Here is a 25,517-nt window from a genome sequence, read left to right on the forward strand (position 1 = left end):
CTTGCACCCAGAGTCTCAGGTTCTCTGGTAGACAGCCTGACGTTTAGCGGTCTGACGTGCAGCCTGACGTTTAGCGGTCTTCCTGTCATTGATAAGCTCAATGCACTCCGACAGCTCATCATCGTCAGCCCCAACAGCGAGTATAGCCTGTATCAGCTCTGGCTTTCTCAGCGCGTCCGTAACATCCAAGCTTAACTCTTTTGCAAGCTTCAACAACTGCGGTTTTTTCAACGCTTTCAAATTCATGGCCGGTCTAGAGTACTGCTTTCCCACTGCTCCAAAAAAAGTTTTGCGCGAATAACCCACGCGACAAAAACAGACGCCCTACCAGTTATCCTCAGAAGCCTGGTAAAACTCAGTGAAGAAAAGTCCCGCACTCACCCTTGACCGCCGTGAATTCTGCGAAGTCCGAAGCCGCCTTGACGTCCGTGGTGTTGGGTCTCGCACCGCTGTCTCCAGGTGTCACGAAGTTGTCATCCGACCGCTGCCAACCAGTTGTTGCGACCGAGCGGGGGCACCCGATCCTTTCTCCGTGGCCTCCAACATACGATGGGTAGCGTGTATGATGCGTGCGGCCAGCCGGTGTTGCAGCCGTGAAGAGAAGTCCAGAGCAGAAGGATAACGTAACTGTTTACTTCATAGCGAGAGGTGGGCCGAAGCCAAAAAAACATACAATGCCCCGACGGGCGAGGTTACAATACAGGACACGAGCTGAGCGACCGCATGGATTCGCTGTTCAGACAGAGAGAGAGAGAGAGAGAGAGAGCAACTTTATTAAAGTGCCTGCAGCTCGGTTAGATCCCCTCGCGCGGGGGTCTTTCCGCGACGCGGCCGTGACGTCTTCTCGACTTCTTGTCCCTCTACTTTGGCTCCGGCCTCGCTACTCCCTTCGGCTGGCTTCGCCTGCCCCTTTGTTGGGGCGGTAACCTTCCGTCGGTTTCGCTTGGTCGTTGCCTTTCAAGGGCCGCCGAGATCTGCTGGACGGCCTTGGTCTGTTGTTCCTGGTCGTAGCTTCCCGCTGCGGCTTCGAGATGCGGCGGGATCATAGTCTCTGTCGACGCTTCGCGCGGGTTTTTGGCACAGTCCCAGAGGATGTGAGCCGCTGTGGCTCTCTCCTTCTGGCACACTCGGCACAAGTCACTCTCGTACACGCTCGGACACACGTGCCTCATCAGCACCGGGGTGGGGAGGGACCCCGTCTGCAGTTGCCGGTATATCACCGCTTCCTCTCGAGTCAAGCCCGGGTGGGGTGGCGGTACCTTTCGTCTGCTCAGTCTGTACCACTTCACGATCTCGGTGTAGGTGGTCATGCTGTCCTTGGTCTCCCTCCACCACCACGACTGGTCGGCTTCTGCCGCAGCGGCGCGGTTGGTTAGTCCTCGCGCCACCGCGTTTGCCGTCTCGTTATGGTTGGTGTTGCCCCGGTCCGACACATCGATGCCCACGTGTGCCGGGAACCACTTGATGGCCACGCACCTCCTCTCACCGGCGAGGTCGACCGCGCGTAGTACTCGTGCGGCCTCCCTGCACACTCTCACTCTGGCGTAGTTACGCACCGCCGTTCTTGCGTCGCACAGCACCGTCGTGCACGCAGGGTCGGCGATGGCCAGGGCGATGGCCACCTCCTCTGCCCGGTGCGCCTTCTGGGTTCTCACGCTCGCTGCCGTTATCGTTTCGCCAGTCGACGCCCTGACGACCGCCGCGGCGTAGGCCCTCTCGCTCTCCTGGTACTCCGCCGCGTCCACGTACATGGCCCCTTCGTCTCTGGTGTGGAGGTCCACGAGCGCCTTGGCCCTCGCCATCCTTCGCTCCTTATTGAACTCGGGGTTCATGTTCTTCGGTAACGGGCATACCTTTAACTGTCTGCCTGTGGCTTCTGGCACAGGTACCTGTTCGTTTTCGGCTCCCTCCTCCATCGGTGTCAGACGCAGGTCGAGCAGTATCTGTCTGCCCGTTCTCGTTTCCGAGAGCCTCGAGATCTGGGCGGTCCTCTGCGCCTCCGCGATCTCCTCCAGGGTGTTGTTCACCCCCAGAGCCAGAAACTTCTCGGTGCTCGTGCAGTCGAGGAGTCCGAGTGCCGCCTTGTACGCCTTGCGTATGAGCGCGTTGATCTTGTTTCGCTCGCACTGCCTCCAGTTGTGGAACGCTGCGACGTACGTGATGTGGCTTATGGCGAAAGACTGCACCAGTCGGGTGAGGCTCTCCTCCTTCATGCCTGCCTTTCTGTTTGACAACCTTCTGATGAGCCGTGTGGCCGCGGTGACTTTAGCCGCGAGGCGGTTCACCGTCTCGCCGTTCACGCGCTTGCGCTCTATCAGCATGCCTAGCACTCGGATCCTCTCGACCTCTGGGATCGTGTGGCCGCCGCTCGTTCTGACCTTGATCTTCTGTTCTTTCGGCGTCTCTTCGTCCCCTCTCTTTTTTCTGGTCGTTCTCTTCGGAGGGATCACCAGCAGTTCGGACTTGCTCGGGGAGCATACGAGTCCGGACCCGTCCAGTTGCTCCTCGATGGCATCCACTTCTTCTTGCAGCGTGCTCTCTATTTGTCCGTCGCTTCCTCCCGGGACCCACAGCGTTATATCGTCGGCGTAGATGGTGTGTCGGACCCCGGCCACTCGCGAGAGTCGTTCGGCCACCCCGATCATCACTAGGTTAAAGAGCAGCGGCGAGATGACCGAGCCTTGGGGGGTCCCGACGCTGCCGAGCTTCTTCTCCGGGAGCTTCAGGTCACCGGCGTTGACCTCGGTGGTCCGCCCCGTCAGGAAGTCCCTGATATATTCGTACGTTCTCTTCCCCATGTTCAGTCGTGACACCTGGGCCAGGATTGCCGAGTGCCTCACTTTGTCGAAGGCGCTTTGCAAGTCCAGGCCCAGGATCGCCCGGTTGTCTCTCGTGTTAGCGTCGTCATCCAGGATCTCATTCTTCAGCTGTATCATGGCATCCTGCGTCCCGAGCTTGTTCCGAAACCCTATCACGGTGTTCGGGTACACCTCCGCTTCCTCCAGGTACCTTTGCCATCTGTTCATTAGAACGTGCTCTAGCGCCTTGCCCACGCAAGACGTGAGCGAGATTGGCCGGAGGTTCTCGATGTTCGGTGGTTTGCCTGGCTTGTGGATCAGGATCGTCTTGGCCGCCTTCCACTGCTTCGGCAGCTTCCCGGCTCGCCAGCACCTGTTGTAGTACGCCGTGAGGTTCTCGATTGCTCTCTCGTTCAGATTCTTCAGTGCTCTGTTTGTCACGCGGTCGGGTCCGGCGGTGGACTTGGTGTTCAGGTCGTGTAGGGCCGCTCTCACCTCCCACACTTCTATGTCCCTGTCTAGCCGCTCGTTGGTCTCGCCCTGGTAGTCCGAGTGCGTCTCCGCGGGGGTAGCCGGCAGGTACTTGTCGTCGAGGCGCTTCTTCACCTCGGCCTCTCCGTGCTCGGCCAGCGCCCTGTGGAGTGTCTTGGCCAGGTTGTCGTGCTGGTGAGACTTGGTCTTGGTCTCGTCCAGTAGGCGTCTTAGCAAGTTCCACGTCTTGCCACAGTGCATTTGTCCATCCGCCGCGCTGCAGGCTTCGTTCCACTGCTGCGCGCATAGGGCCCTGCTGTGCGACTCGATCACGCGGTTAAGTTCCGCGATCTTCTTGCGCAGTTTTCTGTTCGTCCGCTGCGTCTTCCATCTCGCCGTGATCGACTGCTTGGCCTCGATTAGGTGGGCCAAGCGGCTGTCCACTCTGTCGACGCGCGCGTCCGTTTCGATTTCCCTGGTGGCCTCCCTCGTCTTCTGCGCGATCTCGTTGGCCCACTCCTCGATGTCCGTTATTTCGCCTTGATCTTCAGGCAGCAGTCGTCGGAAGGCGTCCCAGTCCGTGAACTGGTGTTTCAGCGGACTTTTGCCGATCTCTTCGTTGGCCCCAAGCGGTACGGTGACCTCCACGATAAAGTGGTCGCTGCCCAGCTCGTGTCCTGTATTCCGCCACCCGAACTCCGCCGTGTCTCCGCTCCTGCCCCTGGCGAACGTGAGATCTGGCGTGGTGTCCCGGGCGACCGAGTTGCCCGTTCTCGTGGGGAACGCGGGGTCGGTGATCAGGCTGAGCCCCAAGTCCGTGGCGTCTTGCATTAGGTCTCTGCCCTTTGCCAGCGTTCTGGGGTAGCCCCAGGCCCGGTTCTGCGCGTTGAAGTCCCCGCAGATTACCAACCTATTACCGGGCCCCGCCGTTTTGCTCGCCTTGTGTAGCAGCGCCTTGAATTTCTGTCTGCCGTGCGACGGGCTGCTGTAGACGTTCGTCAGGAATGTGCTCTCCCTCTTCTTTTTCTTCCCCGTGATTACCTCTACCATGGTGTGCTCTATCGTGCTCTTGCTTAGTAGTTCATGCTCAACGTATGTAATGCCCCTTCGGACCAGAGTGCAAACCCCCCGGCCTGGCCTACCGGCCGCAGTTTGCGAGCTGGGCGGGCTGGCGTGGGTCCGGTATCCCGGGAGTCTGGCCTCTTCGGTGCGGGTCTCTTGCAGCATGATTACGTCTGGCTTTCTCGGTACTTGTTGTAGGTGCTGCTGTAGTACCGCCTTCTTTGCGGCGAAGCCGTTGCAATTCCAGTGCCAGACCAGGAGGCACCTCGTCGTTACTGCTGTGGTTGCTGTTGCGGTGGGTGACCCGTCCATGCTTGTTGGAGGTTGGCCATCTGCGTCACCAGATTTTGCACTGTCGTAGCCAGCTGCTGGCACGTTCTCTCGAGCGAGGTGAACCGGTCGTCTATCGACGTGGTGAACGTCGTTCGAACGTACTCTTCGAAGTTGTCGAGCCTCTTCTCCATCCGGTCGAGCCTGTCTTCGAGGTTGTCCATCCTCTCGCTGAGTTTACGCTCTTTTAGGTTCTCGATTGCCCTTTTCTTGGGCGCAGGGCCCGCTGCCGCCGCCCTCGGCTTCGTTTCTGCTTCCAGTTCCATCTCTACTTGTTGTGCAGGTTGTGGTGTTTGCTGTTGTTGTGGCTGCGTTTGTATCCGCTGCATTATGGCCGCTGTCGTCTTCTTGATTTCTTCCACTTCCCTGATGATTCTGTCGACCGTCGCCTCCAGTTCGGTGTTTCTCCGCCCGAGTTGCTCGGCCACCCCTCTTAGCGCCTTCATCGAATCGCTTTCTTCCTGGGTTTTCCCGCCGCTTTGCTTTGGCGGCACCACTTGCTGCTGTTGCTGTCGTCGTTGGGGCTGCTGCTGCGGCTGCGGCTGCCCTTTCTTGGCGGCTCCCGACTTCGTAGCGTCGGCCCAGCTGACTCGGTCTCTGGATTGCGAGCGGGCACGGCGTTGGCGGCTCGCGCTCTGGCTTCGGTTCCTGCTCTGGCTTCGCGGGCGCGACTCGTGGAGGCGGCTGCCGCCGGCTGCGCCGTCAAGTGGCGGAAACTCGCCGGGCGCCAGCTGGTGCTGCGCCTGCTGCTCCGCCATCTTGCGCTCCCATTTCCGTTTGGTTACCACGTACGGGGTCTTGTACCTGTTCTTGCAGCTTCTGCTGCCGGTCGGGTGCTGCCCTCCGCAGAGTTTGCACTTGGGTTTACACATCTGCTCGTGGCCCTCCGCCGGGTTGTCGGCGCCACAGTCGAAGCACACCCTCGCGTTCGGCGTCGGGCAAACGTCTCTTCTGTGGCCTACCTTGCCGCACTGCTTACACACGTCGAAGTGCTTGCGGTAGAGCGTGCACTTCGTGACCACCGGGCCGTAGAATACGTAGTTCGGTACCTTTTCGCCTTCGAATACCACGATGACGGTTGCCGAGCTGCCGATTCTCTGCGCTCCTCTCGCCAGCGGATTTCTTGAGTTCACGATGTTCCGGTCGATTTCCGCCGGGGTGTCCTCTACCGGTATGCCTCTGATCACGCCTTTGACCGTGCCGTCCGGCGTGGTCTGGTACGCTCCTACCTCGTGCGACTTGCCTCCGATGTGGATGGCCTGGATCTTGGCGTAGGACAGAGCTCTCCCCTCGTCAGGGGTGCTCACCACCATGATGTTCTGCCGCACGTTGGGGCAGAAGGTGTCCACCGCCCCGTCCGCCCTCTAAATTCTCGCCGCCGCCATAATTGCCGAGGCAACGATCGAAAACTGCGTTTTAGCGATGTTTAGGCCCCCTCTCGGCCTCACGATCACCTTGATTTCCTCCTTACGGAGTATCTCGGGCATCCTCGCTGCTTTTGTTGCCGCTGACCTTGCCTTTCTGGCTGCGTCTTCCCTCGTTTTAGGTCTTGACTGGCGCGCCTCGACTGGAGCGCCGTCTTGGTCGGTCGGTGCTTTTATGCGTCGTCCCACGTGGGTCCAACCGTGGCTCTCGTTGATTTGTTCCGAGGGAACCTCCTCTCCTTGTACCTCGATGCACATCCGGCCGCTGCTGTTGTTGCTGGGGCCGATGGGCGGTAGCGTTTGTGGTGGTGATGTAGTCATCTCCATCTCGATGGCTACCTCGTCTTGCTCCATCGCCACGCCGGCGTTAGGCCTAGCCGGGCTAGGCCTAGGTGCCGCACTTCGCGACCGGCCGATTAGGCTTAGCGGCGGGTCGGCGCTGTCGCGGGAATAAAGTCCTCGTAAATCATAAAAACAACGTACCACTTGGTCGAATCTGGTACCGGTAGATGCCTCGTACGTTCACGGACACATTGGTACCAATTGTACCTCAGTAACTGTTGATTAGCGTTACGATAGTTCGCATAAAAGCAGGAGCCGATGTGAGCACGTCCTGTCTCTTCGGCGATCGCAGCGCCTCCTCCTGCTCAGACAGGAATGATTTTCAACTTTTGTGCTGCTTCTATTTATACCCAAAAAACGCCCCCAAGAGTAACACGCCACGAACATCACAGACACACACACACTCTTTCCATAGTTCGTGAGTTATCCATGACTTCGTCCCACATGGCGTCCGAGAGGGGGGGAGAGAGTGTCCTTGAAAGGTGCCGGGGTCGCGCTATCTAAAGGTTGATCGTGCCGATAGCGAAACGTCTGAGCCGGGTATGTCGGGGCGTGACTCACCGACGCGCAGGTGCTTGAAGGGTGTGGCGAACGTCGTGGCTTCGCACGTGGAAGCTGATGCGGGAAACGCACGGCGGCCGATGCGGGAAAACACCTGGCGATGGCCGATCGTAACAGCTAAACACGTGGCGTTGGCCGATTCGTAACAAGGCGAATAGGGGCTGAGGGTCCGCGGTGTCCCCAGTACCGTCACCATGAATTTAAAGGTGCCCCGTGCGAGGGGCGACCCTTTGTTGAATGCGCAGAAAGCGTAGTGTACCATTTTTTTTCGTGTTGCGGAAAAATGTATGTATAGGCCAAAATGGAAGATGCTTTGTTTTTCCGCGAGAACCACATTCAACGTTAAAAACTAGCAGTTTCGGCTCAGGATACAGAACAGCGCAAAAAAAAATCGATCGAGTCTACGCTGTGAAGGTGGTTGGAAAGCAAATCTGTTGTAAAGCAGGTTGTTTTATGGAGGAGGTTATTGCGAAGTAGGGGCGAGGAAGCGCGGCAGGTGACGTCAGACACGGCCTGTACTGTCGAGACAAGTACATAAACAAGTACACAAATTACGAACACACATCAATCTAAAATAGACTAAATGTCCCAAGAGCAAGTCCCACTCTAAATAGTTCGCGCTCACTTGGGGAGTCGGTGGCTTCGGAGCTCTGGAGCGGTGCGCTAGCCCAGTGACCTTGCCGTTGGCTCTGCCCCTTCAAGTGATGACGCCGCGCTGTTGCCTGTTCGCTCGTTGGTCACCGAAGAGCTCTACGTTGCAGATTCACGCGGCCTTGCCATTCTCGAAGGTCATGAAGGAGGTGTGGCTCACAGCCGAAGTACCCTAGCCGTTGGCGTCCAGCTGGTAACTCCCGAGAACCTTGATGCTTGTGACACCCGAGCGGCTTGCCGACGCTGCTTCCTGCTCCCAGAAGACAGGACAAGACAGGAGGAAAACGTTGCTCGGCCTTGAGGTCTCCTGGATGTTCGCGACCAGCAGAGAACTCGCCGATTAGGTTGGTTGGTTGGTTGCCTCCCACCATGGCACATACCCACGCGGGGGATTGGCCAAGAAGTTTTGTGCCTAATGAGGATGTGACCTTTATTATTTTAGATCCCAAAATTTAGAAAAGGAAATACCCAACAGAATTATTTAAATACGTATAATATGAAAGTAGATTCAGGAAGAAAAATGAGCTATGTGTGAATGTTTAGCTGGCTAGCAGGAAAACCGGCCTGTCGCCGCAACATAAGAATGGAGGGCAGACACAACATCTATGTGGCAGACTCCTAGGGCGGAAGCGCCTAGTGACAGGACCTCGGAACTAGATAGCGGAAGGTTAAGGCGTTTAAAGGTTGACTCAAGATGCGTGCGTCGCATTGGGGAGAAGCTGCGGCAATTAAATAGGAAATGTTCTATATTTTCCAGTTCGTCGCAGAAAGAACATTGCGGAGATGGAGCCAGACGAGATTTATAAAGATAACAATTTAGTGGGGAATTTTGCACCGAAGTTTAGTGATTGGTACCTCGCATATCCTTGTTTCACAAAACATCGGCTTCCATGCATGACGAAGGTGGCTATAATCTCTAGAAGATAGAAGGGCGTCTTGCTTATAAGCCTGGAGTAGCTGTAGACGTTTAAATCTCGCCCCCAATAGAAAAATGTCATTTGGACATTGCACGACCACAGGGCCACCAAGAGACATGCTGGCTAATTGATCAGCCACTGCATTGTATGAGATTCCTGCATGTCCTGGAACCCACACTAGCCGAACCTCACAAAGCTGACGAGGAACAAATGATCGGTATGTGCGGATAATTGGAGAATCTGTTTCGGATGTTAATGCGGAACACACAGAGAGGAAGTCAGAAAGTATACCTACATGGGAAAATCTTTGCTGAAGTTTTTGAAGAGCCAAAATTATTGCCAATAATTCCGCCTTGAAAATAGGTGTGAAATCAGGTAGCCTGATCGAAAAGGACCAATCGAGGTACTGGGAGAATATCCCGACTCCAGCTTTCTCATCAACTTGTGAGGCATCGGTAGCAATGACGATATGGGAATGAAGGGTTGACAAATGATCGCCGATTACCCCGCTCCTCCTGCCTCCGACATGCCACCTTACTTCTCTTCTTCTTCTTCTCCGTTTGTAATGGCACGTACCCATTGAGCGGGATTGGCCGAGGCTTGAGGTTTGTCTAATAATTTTAAAAGTGTTCTTTAGAATTGGTATACAATAAATAAAAAACTACGCTCCTTAGGGGCACGGCAGGATAAATGATTGGACGAATCCGCTAGCATATGAGTCTTCCGGTAGCCGTGATGAGTTCGTGAAGGAGGAAGTAAATTTCTTTGCTTGCTTTGCCAACGCAGCTAGCACCGAATGGAAGAATTATTGAAGTTTTTAGTTCAAGTCTAACGCGCTCGAATGGGAGAGTAAAGAAACGGTTTCTTTGCTGTGTGAAACGGCGGCATTCAAACAGTGTTCTGATGATTCGGGTTGATTACAAAGCAAGCATGCGTCTGTTAATGCCAATCCTGACCTGCTCAAATATAGGTTCAATTTTGGAAGGCGGCACCTCATAGCTGTGAGGGCCACTTCGCATTGGCGGGAGACACAAAACGATGAATTACATTTTAATTTTAGGTGAGCATACTCTGGTCTATCGAGTATACCGTTGGACCGTCCCCTGAGTAAAAAAAATACCTCCGAAGACGTGCCACAGTTATAGCTGCGAAATATGGATAAACATTTAATATCGGGCCACGTATACGGCAAAACCGGCTAATGGGTCCGCCCTCTCATTGAGCAGAATACCTGTATGTCCAGGCACCCACATAACACGTACACATACGATGCGCTTTGAAAAAAAGTGGCGAAATGCTTTTAGATGGATAGAATGTTCGCATTTGACAAAAGAAGTGCAAAGGGAGAGTGAGTCAGTTATGAAAATCACATGTGATACAGAGCTAGGAATTCTTTTTATGGCCATAGCCATGGCCAGTAGTTCTGCCTCAAGTATGGGAGTGTAATCAGCCAATCTAAAAGAAAAACTCCAATCTAGATCAAAAGAACAAATTCCAACCGCTGCTTTGGATTCATATTGCGAGCCATCAGTGGCAATGACCACATGATGTGGATAATAAGCAATGTGCTCTTTTAAAAGTCCCTGTATGGTGGATAGTAGTAGTAGTAGTAGTAAGTATTGTTGAATAAGGCGGACTTAGCCTTGCATAGCTGCCGGCAATTGCTCCGCCTAATCGTCCCCAATACCATATCAAATCTCTCAAAGTCATAACACATCACTTAGACCTAAAATAACAGACACGCAATGTCACCACACCTCACTTAGTCCTGTGGACTGCAAGAATCCGAGTAGGAGATGAGACACATCTCTTCGCACAATCCAGTGGTCCCTAGCTGCTTCCTGGGCGTATCCGCCCAGGAAGCAGCTTGGCATTTTTTGGAAATACGTTATCGACATGAACCGGCACTAGCGTATCCCCCGTCGATAATGGTTCAATGGTAAAGAAGTCTACGCCAATATCGGAAAGAATTGAATTGACAAAAAGGAGCTGAGGGCGTCTAAACCTAGGCCATGTCGTCGTCAAGAATGTAGGGGGTTATCTACCAATTGGGGACCTATCATCCTGAGGTATGTTTTTACTGACAACAGTTGGAAGCGCGTCTCTAATGATGGAAGTTGGGCCTCCAGGTATAACACAGTGTCAGCAACAAATCTAGGCAACCCAAGAAGTAAGCGCAGGGTACGTTTTTCAAGCAAAAAAAAGCGGACGTAATTTATATGCAGCAGTACCAGAATAGAGTGCACAGCCAAATTTCAGTGTTGGACGAACGTACAATTTGTACAAAATCAGCAACGTTTCTCGACGCATTCCTGGTTTGCTGTGCGCTTCCCTTCTTCTCCTTCCCCGCGTCTTCTTCGTCCTCACTTCTGAGCGTTGCGACAAGCGCCTCCTCACAGCTGTAAACGACACCCACAACAATTGCCCATGCGATGTCACTTGAATTCACACACGTGGCTCTACAAAGAGGGAAACCAGAGATTCTGCCAGCCGTTACGTGGAATTCGCGGGGGTGGCTTCCCGAACGCAGAAGCGTCGGTCACGGCCGGGCTCAGAGTAGCCATGCTACAGATTGATCTCTCCAAAGTGTTTGACCGAGTCCCCCACGAAGCCCTTTCTTTCCATTTTAGAGTATGTGGGGCTTGGGTCGATCCTTTGTAAAGGGGTGCGCATGGCGTAGTTAAATTGCACAACGAGTTTTATAGTTAATGGCGAGCTGTCAACGCGGATCGACGTCCGCTCATCAGTCCGGCAGTGTTTCCCCATGTCACCATTGTTGTTTTCTTTGTACTTGGAACCCTTGTGTAGAAAAATAAGAGGGAGCGACAAGGTCCAAGGTTTTCAGTTAGAGTCTAGCGAGGTGCGCATACTAGCGTATGCAGACGACGTGGCCATTTTTGCCACTGACCAAGAAAGCGTCCGCAATGCCCTGGGCATCACACAGAGCTATTGCGACATGAGTGGGAGTGTGTGGGGGTGTGGCACGGGACGTTGGAATATTCTCCCAGGTTGTTCGAAAACGTTCTGTGGGACACCACTACAACTAGGTACCCAGGTGTACCATTGGACCGGTACAGAGAAAATACATTGTTTTGGCGGGAAAAGGCGACAGAGGGGCGGGAACAGGCGGAACGATGGGGAGAGCGACGTTTGTCAATTTTCGCGCGTTCCACCGTCTGTAACGTTTTCGTCGCGACAAAAATTTGGTATGTGCTGCAGGCGTTGTTTTGTACACGAACGAATCTTCAACTGTTCCACCGTGTGTTCGCCACCTGCGTGTGGAACTCCGGGTGGGAGCGAACGGCGAGGACTAACTTGTTTTTAAAAGCTGGGTCTGGGGAATCTCTTTTTGAGACAGGTTGTGTCACGGTTTAAGTTTATTAGGGATCAAAGAGACCCTTTCCTTCACACTTACATGCAGGTCGTGCTAGCCGGCGAACTACCGCACTTCGTTGTGTCGTCGTGTTTGCGAATGTCGAGGGTGTCCTCACGCTTCCTGCGCGAGGTTGTTTTCTCATTTAATTTATTGTCAAGCAGGTTTTCAGTGGAGTATTTGAGTAGTGTCAGCAGACGAGTTCTGTATAAAGACTAAGTGAGTGTTGTATTCCCTGTACCGTTGTATAGAAGCGTGTACGCTGGCCGGCCCGGCCAGAATGTTCTAAAACGTGTAAAAAAGATGAGGTTACCACCGGGAGTTAAGACTTTCTTTTTTAACCTGCACACCGGCACCCTGCCACTACTGGTATGGATGCACCAGAGGGGTCTTTTTTTGCCATGGGGTACATACTGCAGGTTGTGTAAGAAGCTGGAGACGGTAGATTATGTGTTCATTGACTGTTGGGATGCTGTGCGACGTCCTTCAGCGCACGCTGCAGAATGACCTCCCAATAGACGCCTACGGTATCCGGTTTCTTCCCGTTGAGGGTAGTGAATACCCCAACCACTTCATAATGCTCTTGGGCCTGTACAGTATCTGGCGGTTGCGTACGGCCGTCAGAAACACTGATCCCAGGCCACGTTCAGTCGAACAGTACTTTGTAGAAAGTGTTGCTAGAATCCGCGAAGTAATAGAGAAGTAAAAAGGTGACGAGGAAGTGTTGTCGTTGTTTACTGAACTAATTAGAATGAAAGTGCGTTGTTTCGCCAGGTAATCCACGGCTCAGCGTGTTTTTGTACAGTTGTTGTTATGCTTCGTTGGGCAATGAAAGAAAAAAATTGCTCGTGGCCGAGTGGTCTGAAGCGCTAGGATCTAAGTTTTGCAAGTCGCGAGTTCGAATCCCGGAGGGTGCATTCCTTTTTTTTTAAGTTAATTTTTTTGTTTGCGGCCGATGTGGTCTAACCTGAGTTCACCATTTTTGGGCCGTAACGTTCACTGCTCCACGAGCGAGTTCGCAGAACGCGCGCAGACTGACACTGACGCGCTAGCCAGTTCTCGTTGGCGCGATGTTGCCACAGGCACCGACTGCTTGCGGGCAGTGGGCACAGGCCAGAATCAGCACACCCTTGGCTTGGTGCGAACACGCTTTTTACGATACAGGCATGAGTGAGCCAAGCTACGAATATGCGGGAAAAGCGCATGGCATTTGAGCGCCTGCGGTGACGCGGAGGGCGTTCATCCTCTGCGTAGGCCTCGGCTAGTGATTTCTACTATTCCAAGCCGTCCTGGGAGGCTTATCTTAGGCATATTAGAGCCGACAACATGGCAGAAGCGCGGTACGACGATTACTGAGATATCTAGAATGCCCATCCAATGATGCCGTCGGATGTCAAGCATGTGGTTTTACAGAACCGAAACCGAAACTTGTTTGAATGGTAAATTTGGACATCGTCCAATCACGGTGCCACCTCCTCCCGACGTCACAGCGTTTAGTGGGAGCGGCCGCCACAGACCGCGCATGGTGGTTTTTCTTCTTTCCCACTTTATAAAATAATTACCGATTTATCAACTGGATAAACGATGAAAAGTGTGGTAATTTGAGCCAATCTACGCAGTGCAAGCAAAACCGGGAGCTTGACAAATTCACTTCAGTGTCCCCTTAAATCACAACCGAATTGGTATTCACCACTAGAAAACGGAGTCCCATTCGTGGCAAGCAGTGCGCAAAAGGTTTCTCTAGCGGCCAGATGTCTGTATGTTGTCTCCACATTTTGTTTTCCCGCCCTGCCAACCAATCTTTGTCGTATCTTTTCCGTACGACCACTTATTTCCGTTGTGTCCGGGTTACCCAGCAGGGGCTGTCGAACAATTTAATCGAGCCGTGCGAAGAAAGTGCACAATGGACGCGAAGCTGCGCCAAAACAGGCCCAAAACAACCGTCGCTAAAGTAGACGACAAAGCCGGGTCGGGCCGATGAGCCCGCCGTTTTGAGTGCGCGGGGAACGCCGGGTAAATTTGCCGCGCCATCTACACTGTGCTTCGTGAGGGAAAACCACTTTTGCCTCCGCAGCCGCGTTGAAAGTTTCTTGTCCCGCACGCCACGAAAGAACCGTTGTAGAAAGAACCGAGAACCGAGAACGAAAGAACCGAGGTAGAAAGCTTTGCTTTAAAAAGACAAGGACTGAGAGAGGGCGACGAGGGCGGCGAGTTTAAGATAGATCGAAAGAGGGGAAAACGTGCAGAAGACGTTTTGCAAGCCATTGTTTGACTACTGCAGACTGCACCAGATTTGGAAAATACTTGCTTCACTAGCAAGTGCAAAACACGGCTGTCACGCGAAATCGTTGAATGAGAAGAATTTTTTAACACTTGGTGAGGTGTGCGTCACCATGACCTCTATCACGCTCTCTGAAAAAGAACCAAAACTTCTGCGCATGTGTAGATGAGAGCCTCTGCTTAGATGGTTTATACATATATGGTGTTTCGTTCGCAATAAATTTAGTTGGACGTCCAGGCCAGTCCTTGTCGCCATCTTTTTGTCCTTGTCCTTTTTGCGCTGCTTTCTTGGGGGTCAAAAATCCCCGGTTTTTTTTTTTATTGTATTACCGTTCAAAAAATCCGGTTATCTAGAGTGCCGTCCGACGACGTTTTAATGCCCAGACCAGGCTGGTACAGGGCAGACCTTGTGGTGTAGGTTCCTGTTCCGTGTAGGTTCCGCTTTAGGTTCCTAACATCAAAAGCGGTAGTTCGTGTCCGCCTCATGCTTCCTTTATTTTTTCATTGTGACTTTCATTTTTCTTTTCTCGACTTAGGCTAGTTTTTGTTGTTTGAAATGATTGCGTTCTGTTTGTTAGGTTTTGTTATGTCGAGGGGCCTTGTACTACGTTAGAGAGAGCGAATGAGTGGCCGATTATAGAATATTTTTCTGAGAAACGAGGGTGTACGTCGCTTTAGTGGAGTGCTTACATTGCAGTAGCCACAGCTTAAAAAACTGACCAGTAGAAAGCATTAACAGGGTCCAATCCTCGTTAGTGGTTATGTGCTGTACTAGGTGTGAAGAAGACGACGTCGAAGCCCGTCATTTCCTGCAATCGAATCCAGTGAAGCGGTCAAGGTTACCAAGGCCGAAAGGATTTACTCCGTCTGTAAGTGCTGATTCTGCTCTCAATTTGTGACTGACACGTCGTTGCCGTGCTTTGGGGATACTGCGAAGATATTTTTTATACAGTGCACCTAGCAAAATTTCTCAGTGATGATTCAGTTGTCTGCTTTATTACCTCCGAAGTTCCCTCAAAATGTTCTCCGGCCAGGATGTCGGGGATGGCGGGGAGTCGGGACCGTGCCGTCACGCCATACATTTCAGGGAATATTTCATGCACCTGCAGCCGTCTATTGTGCTATATTGTTTTTTGCCCGCTCAGGTCAGTGACCGTTTCTACCCATATGCCATTTATTAACTTGCTTGAAGAGGATTGCGTCTCTCGCAGGGTTTTTTGGTTCGTCAACTGCATTGGGGTTTAATTTGGGCCAGTTGTAGTGTCATATCGGCTAGCCACCGCTGCACGCGCTCCTATCACGATAAAAAAGACAAAGATTTTTCATGCAGGACTAACGCGTTTAAAAATTGGTTCTTCCCACGAACGGTTTCTGAATGGAACGCATTACCCGCCCCCATTGTTGACCGCCACTGTTTCCTCATTGTTTTCTGCACTTTTGAATCATTCGTAGCTTTCATAGTCCCGTCTTTCCCCGTAAACTCACGGCACGGAAAAATATTTTGTGCTGATTTTTGTGCGTTCGTTGTCTGCTTTCTTGTTAATTTTGGTTTGTTTCCGAAGTGGCAAGGAAAAACATTTCTTTGTGCTGAATACTGTGCATCTTTTTGTTTGTCTTATATCATGTTGACCTGTGCTTGTACCGAATGCCCACTCCTGACTAAGGCCTTGTTACAAGGCTGGCAATACTTGTAAAATAAATAATAATTTACCGTATAATATAATTGTTAATACTAATTGCATGTTACACTATCTCATAAATGTTTGCTGAGTTTGTGCATTTATTAGGATTTTAAAAATTTGAACCGTTTTATTTATTTGTTTCTTATGCCACTAAGATTATTTGTACGTATCTGTAACCTCTATTAATACGCTCTCACGAGAACACTTAGAGGCTCTCTAATGAAATGAGTTGTTTCGGTATAGTAGCGGAAGCATTTAGTCGCACAAACACAAGCATTTAGAAATTTAGAAGCAGAAGCAGAATCACTTAGAAATTTTGTCCGTGGCCGCACATTGAGTGGGGTGTTAACTACGGCTTTATTCTCTGTCAATGCGTATGAAGCGCTGAGAATGCGAGTGAGATAGCTTGAGTGGTTCGGTTTTCACTGGCCGCAGAGTAATTTGTGGTTTTTCGAATTCAGATTTAAACGGCCCAAACAAGCCAGTATGGCTTACGCCGAGATGTGTGAGCCGAAAACTAGTAAAGTGCAGCGATGTTTGGAAACAAGAGTGGAATAATTTGCGAAATAAAAATTCAGGAACGCTACTGAGCGGCGTCATTTCTGCCAGTGCATTGGAGCCGGTGCTGAGCTTCCCGAAGGTGTCCTGAAACGTCCGTGATTGCAATTGAATAAACTGAAAGGGGAAAGCCCACCTAAGTAAAGCTTTTAAAGGGGCCCTAATAGGCTTCTGAAGGTCGCCATTTCAATCGCGCAATCGCTAGAGTTCCCCTTCACGACAATGTATACTAAATATTACACCTCTGCGTAGAGCAGGGGCCGCACAAACACGGAACAAAGACGCTTTCTTTCTTCCTTGCTCACCTTCCTTCCTTGCTTGCTTCCTCGCCGCCACACTGCCGCGCTCTGACGCGAGACAGACTGCTTGTGACGCACCCTGTGACGCACGAAGTTCTGAACAGTTCGGCTGCGCTACTGGAGGGCCCCGTTAAATGCTGTAGCCAAACAGCGTTCCCAGCTATGAGGGAAACGCGGTTGTGTGCCTCCCCCACAACACCATCCACGCCGCAATTGCCCGCAACAACATCACAGGCAACATGCGTGCGTATTTGGAGGCATTCCTCCGCGGCCGACAGCTGCGCGTACGGCTGCCCGGATGTACTAGCTCGGCCCGGTCGGTCACCACAGGGGTCCCCCAGGGCAGCGTACTCTCCCCCTTCCTATTTAACCTCGCCCTCGCCACGCTCCCAGAGGTTCTTCCCAACGTCGCCGACACTCCCACCTACATGAGTATATACGCGGACGACGTGGCAATATGGTGCACGGCAAGCAAGCAAGATCACCTGCGCGCCCGCGACACCACGCAAACAGCACTTTCTGCCACTGTCGACCATCTCAAACATCTGGGGTTGGAGGTGTCTCACGACAAAACAGCCGCGATGGTCTACCATCCCACCGCCGCAAACGCTCGTCAAACCCCCCCGCTCCACATTAACAGCACTCCCCTCCCCTGGCAGAAAGAGGCCAAATACCTCGGCATTAAAATCCATCACCCGGTGACGTGGCTGCCCCTGGTCAAGATGCTGCGAGGCCAACTAATCGCAGTACAGCGGGCCATACGCTCCCTGGCTGCCAGGGGCAGGTGCTGCTCCCAAGAGTGGGCGCTGCGTGTGTACGACGCGGCGGGCGTATCCCATATACTGTACGCCCTCACCGTCATCACCCCCAGCAAGACAAACTGGGCCAAGGTCGAGCGGGACCATACCGCCGCAATCCGCCTCGGCCTCCCGCGAAGCTCACCCATCGCAGAGACCTTGGCGGAGGGCAACGCATGGCCCGCGCAGCTTCGAACGCGCAAAGCGGGGCTGTGCTTCATAGACAGGCTCGTGCGCGCACCCGACGGAGCGGCGCTGCTCAAACGCCTCCAAGCTCGGACAGCCTCGACGGCAGGCAGACTAGCAGCGGCCTATGCAGAAATAACGGGCCTCCAACAACCGCTGCCTCTCTTCGACCCCCTCCCCCCCCATCGCACACCAACAGTGGAGATTAAATGCACTCTCCCGGGAGTGAGAGGGAAAAGACGGGAGCTGCCGCAGGCACTCCGCTTTGCTGCAGCAGAGCAAATGCACGAAGAGCCAACAGGAAACAACCAAGCGCTCGCCCTCTTCACCGACGGGTCGGTGACCCCAGGGCCCCCGAAGAGCGCCGCGGCAGCGTGCGTCGCCCCACAACTAAACGCGCACACACAATGCCGCCTGCCCTTCCCCGCCTGCTCCACCACGGCCGAACTGGCAGGGCTTCACCTAGCGGCAGACATGGCCCTAGATCAGCAAGCAAACTACGCCAGTTTCATCATCTACTGCGACAATAAGGCCGCGCTACAGCGACTCCGGCGCCCACACGGGCATACTGCGTCGGTGGCGTTGTTGTACGCAAAACTGTGCGCTGTCGCCTCCCAGGGCAGCGCGGTACGCCTGCAGTGGCTGCCCTCGCACGTTGGCATTGAGGGGAACGAAGCCGCAGACGCCCTCGCCAAGGCAGCGCACTCGGCCGACGCCCCGATCACCACCGACGTCTGCTGCATCGACGAGGCCCGCAATGTCATAAAAGACAAACTACGCGGGGATCATCCAGACCCACGCGTCGCTGCGGGTGATCCACCACCACGGGTGCCCACCAATAAACTATCTCGTCAGGAAAGCGCACTCCTAAGCAGGCTGCGCACGGGATGCGCCGTTACAAACTCGCGCCTGCACCTCTACAAGAAGCGCGATTCACCGGCCTGCTCACACTGCGGTGCCTTTGATTCTATCGGCCACTGCATCGTCGAGTGCGCTGCATACAACATCGAGCGCGCCCGTCTCCGCGCGGCCTACAAGCGCCTAGGAATACCATGCAGCACGAAGACCGAGCTGCTCTTCCCCCGCTGCCCCCGCTCCCTCCTCGCCGGCGCATACCGACTCCTCCTCGCGTTTCTCGAGGAGACCGGCCTGGCCTCTCGCCTGTAGTGCGCTTCCCCCCCCTCCACCCTCTCCCCACGGGACCCCGAGCTGCAGCGGCCAACCCCCGCTGTCTCCTCCATGACCTACTTTTCTTCTCTCCCCGCGCCCCGCGGCTGCTGGAAATAGCCGCGCCTTCGCTCCGACCCGCGACGCGCGTGCTATAAACAATCAGCCTCCGCGGCCACCGAACTGCAGCGGATGCACCCCCCCCGCACCTATTTTTATTCTTTTACCTTCATTTTTCCACCCCCCTTTTTTCTTTGGTGCTCGTGCTGTGCTGCGACAACTACGTGCCTGCCCACAGCTACTCCTCACTGCAACAACAGCTCCAGGCAACTCGCCAGCCGCCCCCTACGCTCGCAAGACATCTGCGCCCGCCCGTTCACAGACAACAGTGCTAACACCCGCACGATCCTGCTGCGTGGACGTGTGTGATCAACTGTGCCACGCCGCATGAGGCCGAGGTGCTCTCATGAGCCAACCACCCCACCCCCTATAACTATTGACGCCGCTGTTTCTTCTCCTGCCTCATAGGCAACTCTATTTACACGGCGCTTCCCCCCCCCCTCCCCCCACACTTCCTTAAAATCTTTCAACCCCCCTCCCCCCTCCTCCTCGGACCTGATGAGGTGTCGGCACGCTAAGCCAGACAGTTTCGGGTCCCTTTCTCCTACTCTCCCCCCCGTCCCCCTCAAAACCTCGAAAGAAAGAAGAAGCGGCGCTCCTACACCGGCGGCACGGCGTATTCGCCCTGCACCGGTGGCACGGACGAATGTAGATCTCCGCCATCCGTTACACGAGCTTAGCTGAGTTTGTAGATATAGCGCGTCGTTTACAAGGTATGAATAACGCTGGAAAACACGGAGCACCCCTCCGGGCACGAACGCCCGCTACACGCGCGACCGCGGCAAGCATCTGCCTGCACGGTCGACAAGCAGCAAACTGTGCGGTGTATGGGTGTATGCACGGTACGGCATACACCACAGCAGCTAAAACTTGTCACCGCCCGCCAGAGCAGGACTATCGCTGAAAATCAGTTTGCAAATACGTGAAAGGGGGTGATAGTGCAGTGAAAGATTGCCCGGGGGATCGTCGTCGTCGTGGCCTCGCAAAGCAGTGTCCGGATGAGGGTTGCCACATCCTCACAGAAAAACGGAGCCAGAAAATTGACCAAAGTAGCCGGAAAAGGAGCCAACTGGCCGAGGTCGATTTATTTTGGAGCCAAAAAAGTAAAGAAGTGTAATTTAAGCTTGTTTCCGCATCGCCACAGAAAAAAAAAGCAATCAAAATCATCAGCTTGACTTTGTCACATCACAAAACCCTAAAAAACTGTAATCACCACTTTTGTCACATGACATTAGACTAGAGTCGACTAGACCAGAAAACTCAGGTGTACATACTCGAGTTGACTTTCTCCAGCATTTCCCGCGGCTCCGAAAATGTAGAGCTTGTGACTCCTTTCAGCCGCAGTCGAAACTTGATTCTGAGGATCGCGAGGAGTAGGTTGTGGGACATTCTATACCGAAAGTCACTTTTTGTAAGCGCGACGGCTGAAAATAACCTTTCTGCTTTTTCATTCAATATAGGTAGAATATTGAGCTTTATTGCGCTGTCTGCAATGTCTTGCATTGGATTAGCACTTGACACATCCCGCTAGGCGTATATTTTGGTCCAGAATTCAATAGCTGGCATGTCTGCATTCACATCGTCAACTTGTCGAAGGGGCCGTACTTGTTCTTCAGTGCGGTGCTCAGGACAACTAAACACGTCTTTTGGCAAGATTTTCAAAGCCTTCATCGCATTTGGTCCTAACCCAGATGATGAGCTCATGGCTCTAAACTTCCTGACCATTGACGTAGTGTTCGGAAGACGTTTCTCATTATCAGAGGCACAAGCCTTGAGGAAGGCAAAACATCGCTGTTTCAACAACATTCGTTTTAACTGGCGAGGTGCATTAGCCAAAAACTAGCCAAGTAGCCAGCAATTTTTTTTTTGTCACCGCGGCCTGCAAAAACTAGCCAGTTTGGCGTAAAGTAGCCATATCTCGTAACCCTGTACAACTGCGGCGATGCTAAGCATTTTCCCAAACCTCGGTGGGACCAGTTCACCGCGACAAGGCCGCATGCCGAAACGCTAGCGAGCCGCTATACGCCTGGAGCTTCGCGATCGCTGCGCCGCCTGCCGCCGCTTCTCCGCGGCGTTGACGGGATTTGCGCTGCGTGGCTGATAGGGGCTCGTGCAGTTTCGACTCTGTTTCGCTTCTTTTCGCCTTTCCGCGCCCTAAAACAAACTTGTTATGGTGACGTCTATAGGCAAAGAGTACGTTAGGTCACTTAAAAAGCAGCTGCGTCTTCGTTGAGTACGCGATCGCCTCCAAGAGGTACCCGGGGACGCGGTTCTGCGCGCTTCGTCGCCACTCTTCCGTGCGTCGGCGGCGGCAGCAACATATCACCCATGTCACCTCCAAAACATCGGGCACAAATGAATGCTACTGTCACCTCGTTTAGATTTGATGCTGGCACAGTGAGAGGTTGGCTTCATTTTGCAGCGTGGACAACGAATGCGGCTTCGTTTAGAATATATACGTCGCAGAAAAATATGTTTCGGGGATGTGATTACCCATTCTTGGACAATAGCTTATGCCTTTTATAAGAATATAAACCATGCGAAAATGTTAAATATATTTCAAGCCTGTGCGTCGTTAAATATGTGCCCACACACGCAATATAGCAAGAACCAAGGCAAGTTAATGAAACCGCGGAAAAATAAATGCTGTGCAAGTGCGGAATTAAGAAACATAATAAATAGCTCTAACGGAAATGAAAAAAAAAGAAACAGTGCTGCTTCTGACATGCTAAATACGTTCTTCGAAACTTAAGCCAGGTAGGGTTCACTACACCAACTATACGCGAAATGCACTGCTATTCGCGAGACATCGGTGGTTTGGGGGGAGGGGAGGGGGACGCTGTGTACAAATGCGGAGCGGAATACAGCAATGAACGTTTTAGTAATCCCACACACAAATCTCGCGTTTACTTTCCTTTCGTTTTTCTACTTCAACGAAGAGCTGATCGTACGGCGCACGCATTTTTGGAAGTATACAGGGTAGATTGGTCAACAAGCGATGAAAGGGGTCGTTGGAAGAGCGTGGTACGTGATAAGGCCCTCTGATTTCAGTTTCTGCTTCATTCTGCAGGCTTCTTGTGCCATATGATGATATTTTGAAGAAGCATTTAGTCGCGGACACGGATTATATTCTAAGCCAGTCTCCGCGCTGCTAGCAGAGGATTTAGCAGAGGATATATGTAGCAGATGAAAGTTTGCGGGCGCTCACTTCACAACAAGACGACTCTGTGGTGTGCTGATCCCCGAGTATTATTATGCATTGTCCATCGTGTTTTTGTTGAATATTCCCGAAATTAACACAGACTGGCTTGTAAATGGTGGTGATCAATATCAGAGGTATAATATTGGCAAACGTAACGTAACTGGCGTGCTGTCAAGTATGAGTGCTCCGCTGATTATGTATGCGCACAAAACCGATTTAAACCGTAGTGTATAGCCGTAGCATGAACACCTGAGTAACCGGTGGTTACGGAGACACGGGTAGTAAATTCAGGTCAGTGTAACTACAATCGGCTCCATCATACGCCGGTTCCGCGACGCTGGCCTGTGACACACACCTGGCGCTTATACAGACCGAATATACCACACTTAGATCGCGTCAGAAACATTTACACTGTCGTAAACATACCCAATTTGCGAACAGAGTGACTGCTCCACATAAACATGGATTTCAAAGGCCCGCAAACGGTAAATCTCAGTCGTGAAGGGGCCGCAAAAGCAGCGGTGGCACTGGGGAGCGGGGCGCGGACTCCCGCGGCTGCTTTCAAAGCGGGCCGCTAGGGGGATTTCAGTGGCGCCCCTACAGGCTGCGCTCGAGGCGTATAGTCGTCGTCGGCAATCTTCAATTGTTGTCGTTAGCGAGCATGTTGTGTTTGGAAGCCCTCTATCTGGCCTTCAAACGCTCGTTTCCGCACTGACGTGCCGACGCGGAGACGGCCGGCGCGAGGAGCCGTTCGATGCGGGCCGGCCACCGACCGACCCCGTAGAGCGGTAGCGGATGTAGTCGGCGGATCTTAGGCGTCGTCTGCTAAAAAAAAAAGTGTGACGTACCACTAGAGTGTACTAGAAGTTTTAGAGTGGCCCGACCGGCCGCCCGGAGAGGTGCTCGTTTCGCGCAGAAAATAGCGGCGGCGCTGTAGTCAACGACAACTGAAAGCGAAAGCGGCGGCTGGCCGCGCGCGCGGCCGCGCGCGAGCAAGGAAACGCTGCTTCTTGACGCGCGGAGCGCTCGAAATTTGTTCTGCGGGTCGTCCAATTGCTTAAATATACTGTAGGTACAGTGGACTGTGGGTAACGAAATGAAAAATCAACGCTGCAGCTCATTTTGCGTTAGTTTTGCCTTTACCGCTCGACAACAAGGAAAATTACGGATTTTCCTTTGCAGCATTCGTAGCGGATTGTAAATAAAGTAATTGCAGCGACATTTTCGCTATTACAATTTCCCATAAAAAAGTATTTTGCGTGGAATTGCCTGGTATGAACCAGTTCATGATTGCTTTATGATTGTGTCCTTATTGTGCTGCTTGGACATAGTTGGTCGACGCAAATGACATGAAAAAATTATGAGGACTGAGATGATAGCTTTTCAGAAGAATTTTTTATTTGTTGTCTCGCAATTTGCGCTCGGACTGCAGTTATGTGGGTTAATATCATAAGTTGCGTTTGTTTTTTATTGCGTGAGTTGTTATTATAGCAGTATTTAAGCAGTGGCCCGGTTGGGATAATTACGGGTCACCGTGGTGGCCGAACAGAGAATGACACCCGCAAGCGAGATATCTTTTTAACTAAAAATGAGTTAACCCAGCGGTTAGCTTAGTTGTTCCAATGACCGTCTTTCATAGAACTATTCCCGCAACGTTCAATTAATCGCACCACCTTTCACCTGATTCGGTCAAGAAAGGAGTTGAATCAAATTAACACAAATTTAATTCACAAGTATGCTGATGGTACAATTACAAGCACATAAAACAAATGCAAAACATAGATCAGGAAATATATTGACCGCAACAAAAATGAAATATACCCCTTCTACTATAGAGGTAAAGGTTCAAGCACGCTAACATGGAGGTTCGAATAAACGGAACCGGAACAAAATACACATTTTGTTTTCATTTTCAATAGCCCAGAAAATGAAATGTAACAAGGGAAATCCTTCACAAAGTCTACACCGGTAAAGGTTTAGGAATAACGTTAACATGGAGGTTTAAATTACAAGATTTTTGGCCAACGCATTTTCATAACTCGCCCTCGATCATTAGCGACGGCTAAGTTTAGGGTGTTGCTCGCACCTTCCCATGTAATCACGGAACTTGATTAAACCTTTTATATAGAAATAGATATAGAAACAATGTATACATAACCGAACCACATTTGCTGTCAAGGTCTCCCGTGCTGGTCGCAACCAACGCCGTTAAGGTGTTTGCTGTGAATAAGGGCTACGGCACATCCATAACGCTGTCATGGTTGAGCTCCTTGTCGCTGAAGCAACTGGTAAAAACGTCCTAGAGATCGCTAATAAACTTTCAAAAATGCACGGAAGGATTCAGAAGCCCCCCCCCCCTCCCCCCCCCTAAAAAAAAAATACAAGAGGTAGTAAACACAGCGGCATCTTCCCCTGGCATGCAGGATTGGTTATGCAGACTTGGCACTTCATTTTCAGTACACAGTTCCTTACCAAGAGCCTGCAATATGCGACATAGCAGGTTAATAAAATAAGAAAGCCCACTAACGACAGTACAAGCATCAACGGCTGGGGTAGCCCAGAAGAAGGCTCTTGGTATCTTCGTTCTAAATAGGAACGTAAAAAAAACAGTAAACTTTTTGCAGCCTATATAGAATGTGCGCCCGCCGCTTTTGCTTCATGCGCAGAATCAAGAAGGGGAAGGGAAAAACATTCCTGGTGCCTGGCCGTCAAATTAATTCCTCGTTAACTCGAACTCTGCTATATCAAAATATCTTCTCTAAACTTTTTCTAACCGTGTGTTTACCTCCCAAAGGCGCTACGCATTTGCCCGCTTTATCTCGAAACGTTTTTTCGGAGGACCAGGGATGTCTCGAAATCCTGGCAGAGAGGACACAAGGCAAAGTCCGCTGCTGGCAGCTGATAAGGTCCCCGTTCGAATGATTACTCCCGCCGAACGCGGTTGTGAAGTGCAAGTTTACACGGACTGCGCGTCCCCGTTACTGGAATGCTGTCTGGCGCGTACATCATTGCTGTGGACGACGCAGCTGATCATGCAGACGAGGAGGAGCCTCCAGAAGTGCGTGCGTACAACGGCAGAAACAACATACATGCTGCGTCTGCTTTGTAACAAGGTAAAATGTAGCGGTGGCGACCACCAATCCATGCGATTCATTGAGAAGCTCGGGTACACTTTTCTGGGGTGCAGATGCGAACGCGAAACAGCCGAGCGCAACACAGTTCTTTCTTCTGCAATACTAAAAGTTTATTTTTCCTGCGAATTATTTTACCTTTATTACAAATCTCCCCTGTGCAATA

At 52.2% G+C, this 25,517-nt stretch overlaps 3 protein-coding genes across 4 annotated transcripts in view; 1 reads left to right on the forward strand and 2 right to left on the reverse strand.

Moving 5' to 3' along the window:
* Positions 1-17,081, reverse strand: part of LOC144165193 (multidrug resistance-associated protein 1-like) — a 333,102-nt gene extending 316,021 nt beyond the window's left edge. The window contains exon 1 of one of the 2 annotated variants that reach the window (XM_077695311.1): positions 16,755-17,081. The gene's annotated coding sequence lies outside the window, so the exon portion shown is untranslated. The remainder of the gene's footprint in view (positions 1-16,754) is intronic. The other variant, XM_077695307.1, reaches the window with a different exon arrangement.
* LOC144164996 (uncharacterized) lies at positions 774-3,030 on the reverse strand. The gene has a single exon (XM_077695178.1). It carries the CDS (start codon positions 3,024-3,026, stop codon positions 861-863), a length of 2,166 nt encoding a protein of 721 aa, XP_077551304.1. The 5' UTR covers positions 3,027-3,030; the 3' UTR covers positions 774-860.
* LOC144164799 (uncharacterized) lies at positions 16,988-18,898 on the forward strand. Its single transcript, XM_077695066.1, has one exon. The coding sequence runs from the start codon at positions 16,988-16,990 to the stop codon at positions 18,896-18,898; it is 1,911 nt and encodes a 636-aa protein (XP_077551192.1).
* The last annotated feature ends 6,619 nt before the right edge of the window (positions 18,899-25,517 follow it).

This window comes from Haemaphysalis longicornis, unplaced genomic scaffold (genome assembly GCF_048455015.1).
Source record: "Haemaphysalis longicornis isolate Haplotype H1 unplaced genomic scaffold, Haemaphysalis longicornis Haplotype H1 scaffold_14, whole genome shotgun sequence".
In the NCBI taxonomy this organism is placed as follows: domain Eukaryota; kingdom Metazoa; phylum Arthropoda; class Arachnida; order Ixodida; family Ixodidae; genus Haemaphysalis; species Haemaphysalis longicornis.